This window comes from Vigna unguiculata, chromosome 3 (assembly GCF_004118075.2).
Source record: "Vigna unguiculata cultivar IT97K-499-35 chromosome 3, ASM411807v1, whole genome shotgun sequence".
Taxonomy (NCBI): domain Eukaryota; kingdom Viridiplantae; phylum Streptophyta; class Magnoliopsida; order Fabales; family Fabaceae; genus Vigna; species Vigna unguiculata.
Genome location: NC_040281.1, coordinates 50,960,802 through 50,974,394, shown reverse-complemented (window position 1 = coordinate 50,974,394; position 13,593 = coordinate 50,960,802). Strand labels below are relative to the sequence as shown.

At 26.8% G+C, this 13,593-nt stretch overlaps 1 protein-coding gene across 1 annotated transcript; it reads right to left on the bottom strand.

Moving 5' to 3' along the window:
* Positions 1-2,852: 2,852 nt before the first annotated feature.
* On the bottom strand, positions 2,853-6,505 carry LOC114177358. Its single transcript, XM_028062667.1, has 2 exons — positions 5,835-6,505; positions 2,853-3,148 (listed from the first exon to the last, which is right to left on the bottom strand). The coding sequence occupies exons 1-2, from the start codon at positions 6,421-6,423 to the stop codon at positions 3,129-3,131; spliced, it is 609 nt and encodes a 202-aa protein (XP_027918468.1). The 5' UTR covers positions 6,424-6,505; the 3' UTR covers positions 2,853-3,128.
* Between the last annotated feature and the right edge of the window lie 7,088 nt (positions 6,506-13,593).

Here is a 13,593-nt window from a genome sequence, read left to right as displayed (position 1 = left end):
GATGAACTCTTTTGTTTTTCTAAAATAATTTTTGTTATTTCTCAACCATTGAACGTTGATATTTGAAAAGTTTTTTAGATCTTTGAGGTATTTTTCATTTTATCATTCCCTTAATTATACATTTGTTTTTCTTTGTGTGATTTCTTTCAATAGTCTTTCAAATTATTTCTAAACATTTGTTAATTTGTTAATTTTTTAATATTTTTATTTGTTGTTTATTTTTATCGCGTAGAATACTATTTCGATATCTTTTATCTAATTATTCTTTATTTTCTAACTCATTATCAATCATACTATAACTTTTTCATTATAATTGTATAAATAACTTTTATTTACTACAATATAAAAATTTAATGTAATTGTCATTAATATTTTTATCACCATCCAACATATATTGGAGTTAAAAAATACAAGATCTATATTAAAATTTTATTATCATGATTATTATTTGTTCTTTGTATCATTTTGATCAAATGATGTATTATAACTTCTATTAGTGTATAAAAAAGGAGATTCATTATAATTTAAAATTATAATTTAAAAGTGATGATACGGTTATTTAGAACTTTAATTACTAAAATTATAATAATATCACGTATTTTCATTAGTTTGCTTTATATTTTAAAAATATTCTAATAACTAATAAGACGGTGTTTGAACTAAGTTTGAGTTTTGTACATAAAAATATTATTAAAAGATACTTTGAAAAATATCATATTGTCCTGAAAATTCATATATAATTTTAAGAAAAACCTTTTATTGTCTAATACGTTTCTATGAGTAATAAAATTCCACCAAAGATGTAAATAAAAAGAATTAATAATCTAAGTTTGATACCTTAATATGAACAGCTTACTGGGCTTTTATGTGGGCACATACCAAAGTAGTGACATGTCCAATCCAACACCTCCAAGACAAATTGAAAAGTCAATTTTACCTTCGTCTTCTTCCCTCCCCTTTCCTCTCCCACACCTCCATACTTTTCTCCACATGCAACCCATATTCTTTCACCTCCACCTCACTCCATCTTCTTCTTTCACCTACACCCATATTTTTTTTCCACCTTTTCCTTCACCTTTGTTCCGTCTTCTTCCATCATATTCATCTCTAAACAAATGGAAAAAAGATACAGACATTAAAAAATAAAAAGAACAATGTACAAAAGAAAATGGAACTCAGCGGAATGTAAGCTTCGGATTCCACAATTTGTGTGCATTGGGAATTGTCTTTTAAATTTGTATTTCAGATCACATAATTCGAAATTCGAAATGTAATTTTGAATTATTAAATTATGGATTATACAATTTGAAATGTAATTTGAATTTTGAATTTACTTTTAAATTTGTATATGGACCATTCAATCCAAAATGTATATTGACATTATGAATTGTACAATTTAAAATAAAAAATTACATTACGAATTATATAATCTAATCTGGAATGTAAAATCACATTATAAATGGTATAATTTATAATATAATTTCACCATCGATTGTTGAATTGTATAACCTAAAATATAAATTTGCATTAAAGATGATACAATCCAAAATATTACGAATTGCACTATCCAAACTTGTAATTATACCAAGGATATAATTTGAATTTGAAAAATATGGAGATGCAGGAAGAAATCATGGGGTGCAGCCATATGCTATCCCCATTCACAATCAGTGACTTGCTATTGACAACCTCCCATTGTTATATATATATATATATATATATATATATATATATATATATATATATATATATATATATATATATATATATATATATATATAATTAAATTAAGAACAAAACGTGTTTATTAAAAATTGAAAGTAAATATTCATATATATATATATATATATATATATATATATATAATTCTATGAAAGTCATATAAAATAATTTTTCCATTTAACAAAATATTTCTTATGTAACAAAAAAAAGTTTTACAAAAATTATAATATAAATTTCATTGTTTGTTGAACATAATGTTTTACATAACTTCTATAAAATCTATAACAATATATAAAGAAGATATCTTTTTTTTTGTTCACATTTTAAAATTTCAATTTTACCCTTTAAAATATAATTATTTATTAAATTTTTAAAAATTGACCGTTATTTTTACAAACTTTTAATAAAATTTTCTATTTCTGTTTTTTTTTATTTTCCTTATTTATCAATCATTATTCTCTCATCTTTTCTGATATATTTCCCTTTATTTTTATTAAATATAATTTTATTTTATATATTAACTTAATAACATTATAATATCATCATCTATTAATATAATGTCACCCATGTTTAAGAAATGTGTACACACAGACACGATAATGTCTGTGTCAAAGAGCTTGGAGTCTTCCAAAGTACCCAACTATTGTCTCCTGCTCATTCATAGAAAGCAGTTCGTACGGCCTTCATAAAGACCAGATCTTGACCTTCTTGATTCTTCCATAATTGCCATACCCAACACACAACATATCCCACGCTTTTTTGGTTGTGCTAGCCTTTGATATCTTTTGGAACACGTTTGATGAAACAACATTCTTGCTTTGCAATCCATGCGTTTCTTCTCTCTATACTCCTTTTTTGCTCCATCTACATTCTTTTATAGCTCTTTGAACCTAATCTTGACTATCTCATGTATAAACCAGTTAAATTGACCCACTTCTCATGGTTTGACCATACCCCACGTGGATTGGGGCTAAAAAAATCCAGAGCAAAAAAGTTCCTCATTAAAAAAGCCCACAAGTCCAAAAAGTCCACAAAAACCTTATGGGTTAGGGTTAGCCTATAGGCCCTTTTTTAGAAAAAAAAATTCATCCTGAATGCAAGAAAAAATGGAAATAATTGAAGAAAAAACACAACAAAACACCATATGCATCTTCACTGTTTTTTAGTCTTGTTCCAATTCAACAAGAGTTAACATTTATAGAGGAATACAATGTATGAACAAAAATCAACATTTCCAGTGAAGAAATAAGCAAAAAGTAATTCTTTCCTCACTATTCCATGTAATGTAGATCCCTCCTCCATACTTGGAAAGCAAAAGTTGCAAAACTAAACCAGGCACAACATAACTAATACCATACTAAGCATCTCTTAGTTCTTAAGGATCAATTTTTCCACTCCTGTCTTTATCATATCTCTCGAATATGCCCTGCAAAATTGAAGTAGCACATTCAAAGACAATTTCATGGATGAAGATCGATCATAAAACACAATCTATTTAACTTTTTTTGGTAGTAAAGGCAGAGACACCATCAAAACTATTCAGTATAATAAAGCTTATGATTTGATGAAGTACTTGTCGGCATAAATCCACCCATCAGGCAAAAACATAAAATTGTTTTATGCAGTTAAAAAAACTACTTAATTAGCACATGAATTAAACACAAATTTCAAACTTAATCTAACTTGAGTGATACAAGTATCCAACCGATAGAAGACTAAGAAGACAAAAAAAATGAATTCAAGAACCAACAAATATGGTAATTATACCGTGATGGGGAAATTTATCTGTTTCAAAAATTTAAACTATATTTCTAAGCTTGATCAAACTATGAAACTAAACATTTTCTAATGCTAATAAGTCTAATTATGCAGCTAACCTGCTAAATATGTTAGTTCAATTGAATGATCAATTTGTTTAGTGGTTTAAGGGCCTTTCGGTGCCTATAAATCAAGCTTTAAGGAGTGGGAAGAAGTTCATTATTTTTAAACTTATGATCATGGTTATCAAACTCGCGAGTTAACTCGTTAACTCGGACGAGTTTGCGTGCCTGGTCATGCCCAGCGAGTTAACTCGCAAGCAAACTCGGTTTTGAAGCAGAATCGGTGGACTCGTGAATGAACTCGCCGGAATCGTTCAAACTCGCGAGTTTTCAGCGAGTTCGCGAGTTCAAAAGGAGAAAAAATTGGAAATCGAAACGGGGTCGAGTGGTTGTCGCGAGTCGTTCTGTGGCTATCGCAACCCCTTTCATGGCCGTCGCGACCTGTCCTGTGGCCATCGCGAGCACTTCTGTAGCCATCAACAACCGTCGAGCAGTTCTGCAGCCTTCGTCCTTGCTCGCGAGTAGTTTTGCGGCCTTCGCACTCCCCATCGACCACTCTCCTACCGTCATCCTTGCTCGCTTTGCCGTCGCGGTGGCCGTCGACAACCATTCCACTTGCGTGTTCTCAATAGAGCGAGGTTCACGAGTGTGGTTCCTAGGTTTGGGTGTTCTATTGGCGGATGTTATTCACTTATTCCCAGCTGCAGTGCACTGTTTAAGTGTTTGAATTTATTTCAGCTTTGGGTCGAACACAGTCACACTTGCACTGCACCATTTGTATGAAGATGATGATATCATTAGAGGATTAAACAGATATTTGAATCTATGATTTACGGTATTTGTATGAATTTATTTATTTTAAATACTTTTAAGCTATATAATTTTATGGACCGATTTGAATTAAGATATTATTTATATAAAATTTTTTTTCATGTAAAGTAAACTCTTTCGAGTTTACGATTCGAGTTTACGATTCGAGTTTACTGGACTCTCACGAGTTTTAGTAAACTCTCGAGTTTGACAACCTTGCTTATGATAGTTGTGTAAGATTTATAACAACACTAAATAACAGATTAAGGCATTGAATTTATATTAATATTTTTTTTTAAATGTCAAAGAAGAAACAATAAAAAATTATGCAATCACAACCATACAATTAAAAGTGGTCAGTTCCTGAGCTTCCTCACAGTAAAAGCACAGACAATGTGTTTAATGTTTCTTATCTTAATTGGAATCAATACTTTTGCAGTTTCAAAACCATACAATTAGCATATTAAAGAAAACTAAATAAAATTGATCAATTTTATATCACATGTCCAGAAAAACATGGTAAAAGTTTTATCATCTTAACTAATTTCACTAAAAAATATCTTCACTAAGCTTCCCCATAATATTTGGCATGCTATCATTTCATTTTGTTATCCACAGACATGAATTGAATGTCATCACTAACTAGCTCTGGAGAATCTTTTTACCAACATTTTGCTCCTAAAACTCAAGCAAATAGTTCGCAATGGTTTCTATTAAGTATCTCAAATATTGTTTGTAGTTTAAACATAGTCCAAATGATATTAGTTGTGAGGGAAAGATTAGTTAAGTTTATGGTAGAAATTAGTCATGCATAAGCAACATAAGCAACATCAGTTAAAAGCAACATAAGCAAAATGTATGAACACATGCATGATCAATATTAACTGAAAAGAAAACCATCAGTGAAAATAGTCCCTACAAAACCAAAGAAGGAGGAACAATTTTTTAGCACAGCCAATGTAATCATTCAAAATGATAATCACAGGAGACTCAAATCTCTCCAACTTCCCATCAATTCCTACAGTTTTAAACCTAAAAAATGCTACAACTTAAAAGCATTTAATGTTATTTATTACATGTTGGGTGGAGAATTATCCATCCAAACCTCTAAATAAATTTAATGTGCATTTTGACTTGTCAGCTTTTTAGTATTTTCCCATTTCTTAGAATTTTCACCCAACATTGTACAACAATAAACCAAATACTTTAGATCATATTAAGCAACTAGTTTTAAAAGCATTTAGATTATTACCAGGCCTCTTCAATTCTTGGTCCCACTTCACTTTGAGTGGTGACGATGTTTGGGTGAGTGAGAAGAAGAAACTTTCAATTCGCGGACAGGAAAATAGTTTTCAATGTATTTGACGGAGGAGATATAAAAGTGACGAGGTTGTGGATGAGAAGAAGCTTCGTAGACTTTCAAAAACATTAAAAAAATAAAAAATAAAATATTAGGGATAATAAAAGTTTAACAAAACATACCGGCATGCGAAGGGTCCAAATCGGTACAGGCTTCATCTAAAAATGCTTTGAGCTTCACCATGGCATCCCTTTTAGTATCTATGGAGGCCAACCTTTTCATTACTTCTGAATCCAAAAGTGAAGCTTCAATGTCCTTTCTCCACTGCTCCAACTCCCCTGAAAGCAGAAGGCTCCCTTCGCTGGAACCGGAACTATTCATACTCGCAATCCTAACTCGCCATATACTGTTCACGGCACGGCGGTAGAGAGGATTGTGGTGGTGGGGATTTAATTTCAGATACTTGGTCGTGCATTCCACCGCCACGGCACAGTAGGCGGCAGTCATGGTAGCGGTGACCGGAGAGGCTTCGCAGCGAAAGAGTTCCTCAAGGAACTCGAGGGTTTCGAGAAGCGATTCGGTGATGGAGTGAGTGGAGAGGTGGTATTGAAGAGTTTTGAGAAGAATGGTCTTCCTGGGGTGGGAATCAAGGTCAGAAACTCCGGCGATTCGAAGCACATTTTTTAGCATGTTACGGTTAGTCTCTGTGTCTGGGACGTTCTGAGGAATGAATTCAAAGGCCGAGGGCACAAAATCATCCTTTGGCTCCATCTGCTTCCACTTCCCTCACTACTTCCAATCTTTTTCTTATTTAACCCTAACTCTCTTTTCTTTACTTTTCACCTAACCATCCGCTTCGACTTCCCACACTAATTTAATTTGTTTTATGTTATAAAATAATATATATCATGTAAAATAAAAATTAATATATATGGATCATTATTATAGTCAATGTTTTTCAAAATTTAATATTTTTGAAGTATATAGTATTTAATTAGTCAAATATATTATGAATAAAAGTATTCATTTTATTTTAGAAAAAAAAATTAAGTTATTGTAAAAAAGTAAATGTTAATTTAATTTAATAAGTTGTTATTATATGTTAATTTAATAATAATAATAATATATATCATAGAAAAGTAAAGTTAATCTTAGAAAAAATTCACATAAAATATATTAATTTAAATTTGAAAAAAAAAAAACTATCTACATTTGTTATAAAACTAGCATTTATACTCGTGCAATGCACGAGTTACGGAATTTTAAAAGTTTAAAATTAGTATATATCTATTAAATTAATTAAAAAATTATAAAAAATAATTAAATTTAATATAAATATTTTATTTTATAAAATTAAATAATATTTTTTAATTAATTTTATAAAAAATATATTTGAATTATTTTATATTTTTTTAATAAAATGTATTGTATGTAATTATTTTAAATAATATATTAATATTGAATTAATTAAAATTTAGAATTAAACTTAATTTTAAATAATTTATTGAGTAGACAATATCATTAAATATTATATTTTATAACATATTATTATATATTATTATATAGTTATAATCATCAATTTTTTTTAATTTTTGAATTTATATATTTTTTATGAGAAATATTAAATATGTTTATTAAGAAAATACTTTTTGTATATATATTTTTTATTGTTTTTTACCATTTCAAATTTAAATTTAAACTTTATTATATATATTATGAGAAATTTCTCATAATTTAAAATCAGAGAAAACATTTTAATTTTCAATGAATTATTTTTGAAATTTATTCTGAAAAGAATGAATATATTACATAATATTACCTATTATCTAATGTTTGAAAAATAGACTATGAGATGTAGAGATCATCTTTCAAGGATATTAAATGAAAAAAAAATTCAATATAAATTCAATATAATGTAAAATTATATAAAATTATAAAATGATAATATTATATTAATTTTATATAAATTTAAATTTAATTATAAATTAATATAAATTTGAGAATATAAGCAGATTAATTAATATAAGATCAATTGATTTCAAAAACATTAATAAAAGAAAATTTTGTGTTCCAATGCAATATCTTTAAACTGTTCTTTTAGTTTTATTAATTCTAATTAATAATTAATATTATTGAACAATAATAAAAGATTAAATATTAATGATTAATGATAAATAAACAATCGATAACATTTTAAAAAAACAACATGATATAAAATTTGTATATTTTATATATATTTAAAATTGATAAATGACACTTTTTGAAATTCCTTATACCCTAATTATATGTTAATTTAGTTTTAAAAAATACTCCCATAAATAAGTTTTGCATCATCTATTAAGAGAATAATATTAAAAAATAATGTAATCTAAATAAATATTAAGAATATATATATATATATATAATAATAATAATAATAAATTAGATATTCTTTGATATTCGAAAGAATGCATATGGAAAGGAAATTAATGTTGAAACCTTCTATTTCCAAAGGATATTAATTGAAAAAATATTTGATTTTAAATGCAATATTCCTACATTATCATTTTTGTTTTATTAATATTCATAAATGTCATATAAAAATAATAAAATTTAAACTTTAAAATTATAAATGGAAAAAAAATTAAATTGAAATATATTGAATATTAGATTAAGATCTTATCAAAATTTTCATAATAGTCTAAATTTTGTTTTTTTTACTACCGGAGTCAAACATACCAAATATCATGTACAAAAAATATGTTTTTAAAATACGACAACACTTTACAATACAATATAACACTATTTTAAAAATCCTGAATGCATTATAACACTATTTTAGAAATCCTGAAATGAAGTATCGTATATAAGGTTTTTGTGATAGAATGAAGAATATTTAATGAGCCTGTTACCGAATTAATGTAATGCACATTATTTATCTTTTTAAAATTGATTAATCTAAAAATTAAAATTTAAAATAAAGATTTAAAATAATCTTCCAAATTTGATTTATGTTTGACATTGCATTGAGTACCACAAATTATAATTGTTGTTGCTCATAATAAATAGAGTTATAGTTAAAAATGAATAAGTGTTGGAAGAGGCCAATTTTCTTCATTTATATGAATTTGCCTTATTGTATGTTGACAATGCATTGAGATAGAAAAATATTAAATTGTTTTTTGTTCATAATTAATGTTCTTTGAAGTCCGATGCAAAATTATTGGAAGACGAAAAGTTGTTGATATTTGATAACAAAAATGTTAGAAGACAAAAAGAATATGAGAAGTTTTTCATTGGTAGTGTGACCAACATTTTTTCATTTATTCTCTATATTGTTGACATTTATATTGGAAGACGTAATTGTTGATTTTTTGAAACTTATTTAAGAAGCTACATTGAAAATTAAGAAAAAATAATTTTGTATGAATTAACAATTGTTAGAAATTAAAGGTTGAAAATTTTCCAAAACTCCGATTCTTGATATATTAAGAAAATAAAACATTTTTACAAATTAACTATTGTTGCTAACAAACTAAGAGACTTTACACGTAAAAGCTCTCCATATTTAACAATTAAAGGAATATTGAAAATCTAGGTAAACAATGATGACATTTCATAGCTCATGAATCTTCAAACTTTAAAGTTACAAATATTAAAACTCAAAATTAAAATTGTAAAATAACTTGGAAAAATTGTACTTTTCTTATCAATAAAGCTATCTTCGTTATGAAGTTTTCTTTCATCTTTGATTCTATGACATGTTGATATGGTATTAGAAGAACAATTATTTTCTTCTGCTGCTTGTTTAAATATTTCTCCCATTATTTGGTCATTTAGATAGTATAAACTTTTTTCAAGAAGATAGGTAGATTTTTTAAAACATTTTCCATTTAAAATTATAATACAATAAATTCAAATATAACATTGCATTGAGACATACAAAAAAAAATCATTTGTTTCTTTGTAATTAATGCTAATTAATGACAAAATCGTGCTGGAAGAGACAAAAGTCTATCTTGAAAGTAGTGTTGAAAGAAACTGTGTTGAAAGAAACTGAAAAATTATTTTTATTCTTCTCAACATCTTTTAATTTTTGGAGGATGAAAAATAAATTTTGAAAAGTATAAAAAACTTCTCTAGTAACCTAGGTATAAAAATTAAAAGTCTTAATTTTTAATTTGGTAAATAAATGTATTTAAGTAAGTAATTTTATTTGTATATATTATTATTATAATTAATTAATTAATAAGAAATTATTAATTTATCAAATTAAAAAAATGTGTAATATGTAATAATTATTCTTAAATCAAAAATTATAAAATACCTAATTTTGTTTATAGAAAGAAGAAACTATTAATATTTATATAAAAATATTTGTTAGTTACAAACTAGACCATTATGTATTTCTTTTTATTTTAAATTATAAATCTTTTTTTCTAATATGAAAATTTTAAAATGCGTGTTATGAATTTAACCTATTAAACTTTAATAAATATTTATTGAGGCATGAGCTTTTATATTTTAAGTTTGTTTGTTGAAAAATTTAGAAATTTTGAATTCTACCTGGTTTGCATTTATTTTAAAAATAAATTGTAGTTTATAATTTTCATTTATTTAACTATTATAATTCTCAAATAGTAAATATTAATATTATTTTATCAAATAATACTAAAATTATATTTGAAAGTATTCATTCTCAAGGTCGCAAAACATTTAAGTAAATATCATGTTAATATCTTTAAAATCCACACTAAATCCTAATTAATTTATTTCATTACAAATTTTAATTTAATTTATTCTAAAAAAAATTAGTTACCTTCTCCAAGAAACTATGAAATTTTTAAAAATAAATGGTTACATTCTTGAAGAAACTTTGTAAAGGTTCCTAAAATATTATCTTATGATACTTACTACTTCAAAGGTTCCTAAAATGTCATCTTATGATACTTACTACTTCAAAATATTAATTATGAAGATCACCAAATATATTCTTTTTTTTTTTGGACATGAAACTTCCTCGATACATTAAATGAATGTTGTATCTTCCAATGCAAACCTTCTCCCAACATTCCATTCCCAACCTTTGTCAAACATAAATTGTCTCCCCAAAGACTAAATTTTTCACATTAATTGTGTGTTCTTATTACCTCTGTCAAACATAAATGTTCCCCCAAGATTAAATTTTCCCACCTAGGTCTGTGTGCTATCTTGTTCTTAGCAATTGCGTAAATGTCTAGAGCACAATTTTACATCTTCAACAAACACCTTTTGGCTCCCTCATTCTTCTTAGACACCCACCATATTCATCTTTCCAAAAAAACATTGTAGGTGTGGTTTTTGAGGAAGAAAAATTGGAAAAAAAGACAAAAAAAAATAGAATGAAGTTTTAAAAATGAAATATTATTACTAATTGTTATCAATATATTACAGTCATTCGATATTATATATTAAATAATTCCATATGATAAAATAATTAAATATAAAAAATATATCTTGATAATGTTCAAAAATACAACTATGAAGATTGAAGATTGTTACTGCACTCTGTTAATTAAAGAAAAAAAAATGAAAAGATTGTCAATGAACTCTGTTAATAACAAAATAAGAGATTTTTGAAAGATATTTATTGATCAAACAGGATTAAAAAAATTAAAGTAATCTCGCAGATAACTATTGATTCGACATGTTTCACCTTTTTCTATTTTTCAATGAGTTCATCGAACATCGAACCATTTCACAAAAAATCTTCATGGATGTCCTTACCTCAATCAATTAATGAATTTGACAAAAAAAAACTTGATCTAACAGTTAAATATTACAAAGAAAATGAGTTAGATATTACATATGGTAAAAGAAGAAAAGATAAGACAAAAGAAGAAAAACATTGACCTTTTTTGGCGTTCTTCAATTAATTAATGAATCTCAAAGAAAAACCTTGCTATGACATACAAATACTACAAATAAAAGTAGTTAAATATGGTAGAAGAACAAAAAATCAAAGTGAAAAGGAGAACTTGTTACCTTTTTGGTGTTTTTTACCGTGTTCATGAATCTCGCAAGAAAACACCAATCCAATAGAGAAAAACTACAAAGAAAAGTGTTTAAATATAGTAGAAGAACAAAAAATCACAGAGAAGCGAAAAAGTTCTTACATTTTTTGTGTTCATGAATCTTAGAGCAAAACATCTATGTAACAAAGTAATACTACAAAGTAAGAAAAATAGTTGAATATGGTAGAAAAACAAAAAATCGCAGAAAAAAAAAATTGTTACTTTTTTGTGTTCTTCACCCTGTTCATGAATATGAGACCAAAATATCCATCCAACAAAAAAAAACACAACAAATAAGAAAAGTAGTTAAATATGATAGAAGAACAAAAAATCACAAAGAAAAAAAAAAGTTGTTACCTTTTTGGTGTTCTCCACGATATTCATAAATTTGAGAGCAAAATATTCATCCAACATAGAAATACTTCAAAGAAAAGTAATTAAATATGGTAGAATAAAAAAAATCACAAAGAAGCAGAAACATATCCATCCAACAGAGAACTACTACGAAAAAAAGTAGTTAAATACGGTAGAAGAAAAAAATTGCAAAGAAGAAAAAAATTGTATCTTTTTGGTGTTCTTCATGGTGTTCATGCATATGAGAGCAAAACATTCATCAAATAAAGAAATACAACAAAAAAATAAGTAGTTAAATATGGTAGACGAAAAAAAAATCGCAGAGAAGAAAAATAGTTGTTACCTTTTTGGTGTTCTTGACAGTGCTCATAATTATGAGATGTGCAACGCACAGGTAGACAAATCGTTGATATTTTTTTGGTGTTCTTCATGGTATTCATGAATCTTAGAGCAAAACATCGATCCAACACAGAAATACAACAAAAAATAGTAGATCTGAGAGTAAAACATTCACATTCATCAAACAGATAAATATAACAAATAAAAGAAGTTAGATATGATAAAGAACGAAAAATTGCAGAAAAGTTGTTACTTTTTTGTGTTCTTCACGGTGCTCGTGAATCTCAAAGCAAAAACATCAATACAAAATAAAAATAAAAGAAATACAAAGTAGATCTGAGAGCAAAACATTCATCCAACAAAAAAATACAACAAAAAAGAGTAGTTAAATATGGGAGAAGAATGAAAAATTGCATAAAAGTTGTTACTTTTTTTGTGTTCTTCATGATGCTCATGATTTTGAGAGCAAAACATCAATGCAACACAAAAAGTTGTTACCTTTTCGGTGTTCTTCACGGTGCTCATGAATCTCAGAGCAAAACATCGATCTAACACAGAAATACAACAACAATAAAGTATATCTGAAAGCAAAATATCAATATGACAAAGAAAATGAGTTAAATATGGTAGAAGAATGGAAAATCGTAAAAAAGTTGTTACCTTTTTTGTGTTCGTCACGGTGTTTATGAATCTCAGAGCAAAACATCAATCCAAAACAAAAATAAAAGAAATACAAAGTAGATCTAAGAACAAAACATCCCTCTAGTAGAGAAATACAACAAAAAAGATTAGTTAACTATGGTAGAAAAATGAAAAATCGCATAAAAGTTGTTACATTTTTTGTGTTCTTCATGTTGCTCATGATTCTGAGAGCAAAACATCAATGCAACACAAAAATAAAACAAATACAAAGTATATCTAAAAGCAAAATTGAGATCAAAACTCGAGATCCAGCAATAAAGAACCAAAAAGAGTAACTTTTTAGTAGATCTGAATGTTTGAGTCAGAAAGACATATGAAGTCTCGTACAACAAATACAAAGTATATCTAAGAGCAAAATCGAGATCAAAACTCGAGCTCCAGTAGAAAAGAACCAAAAAGATTATTTTTTGAGTAGATCTGAATGTTTGAGTCAGAAAGACAGAGATGAAGTCTCGTAAATAAGGTGAGGACATATGTAAAATGAGAAAGATGGTGTTCTGTGTGAGTGAAAAAG

Excerpts from the sequence above, each read along its gene's own strand:
- LOC114177358 (XM_028062667.1), bottom strand. The coding sequence starts at position 6,423 with ATGGAGCCAAAGGATGATTTTGTGCCCTCGGCCTTTGAATTCATTCCT. Across the intron at positions 3,149-5,834 it reads TTTGGACCCTTCGCATGCCG|GGCATATTCGAGAGATATGA; the intron begins GTATGTTTTGTT and ends TCAATTTTGCAG.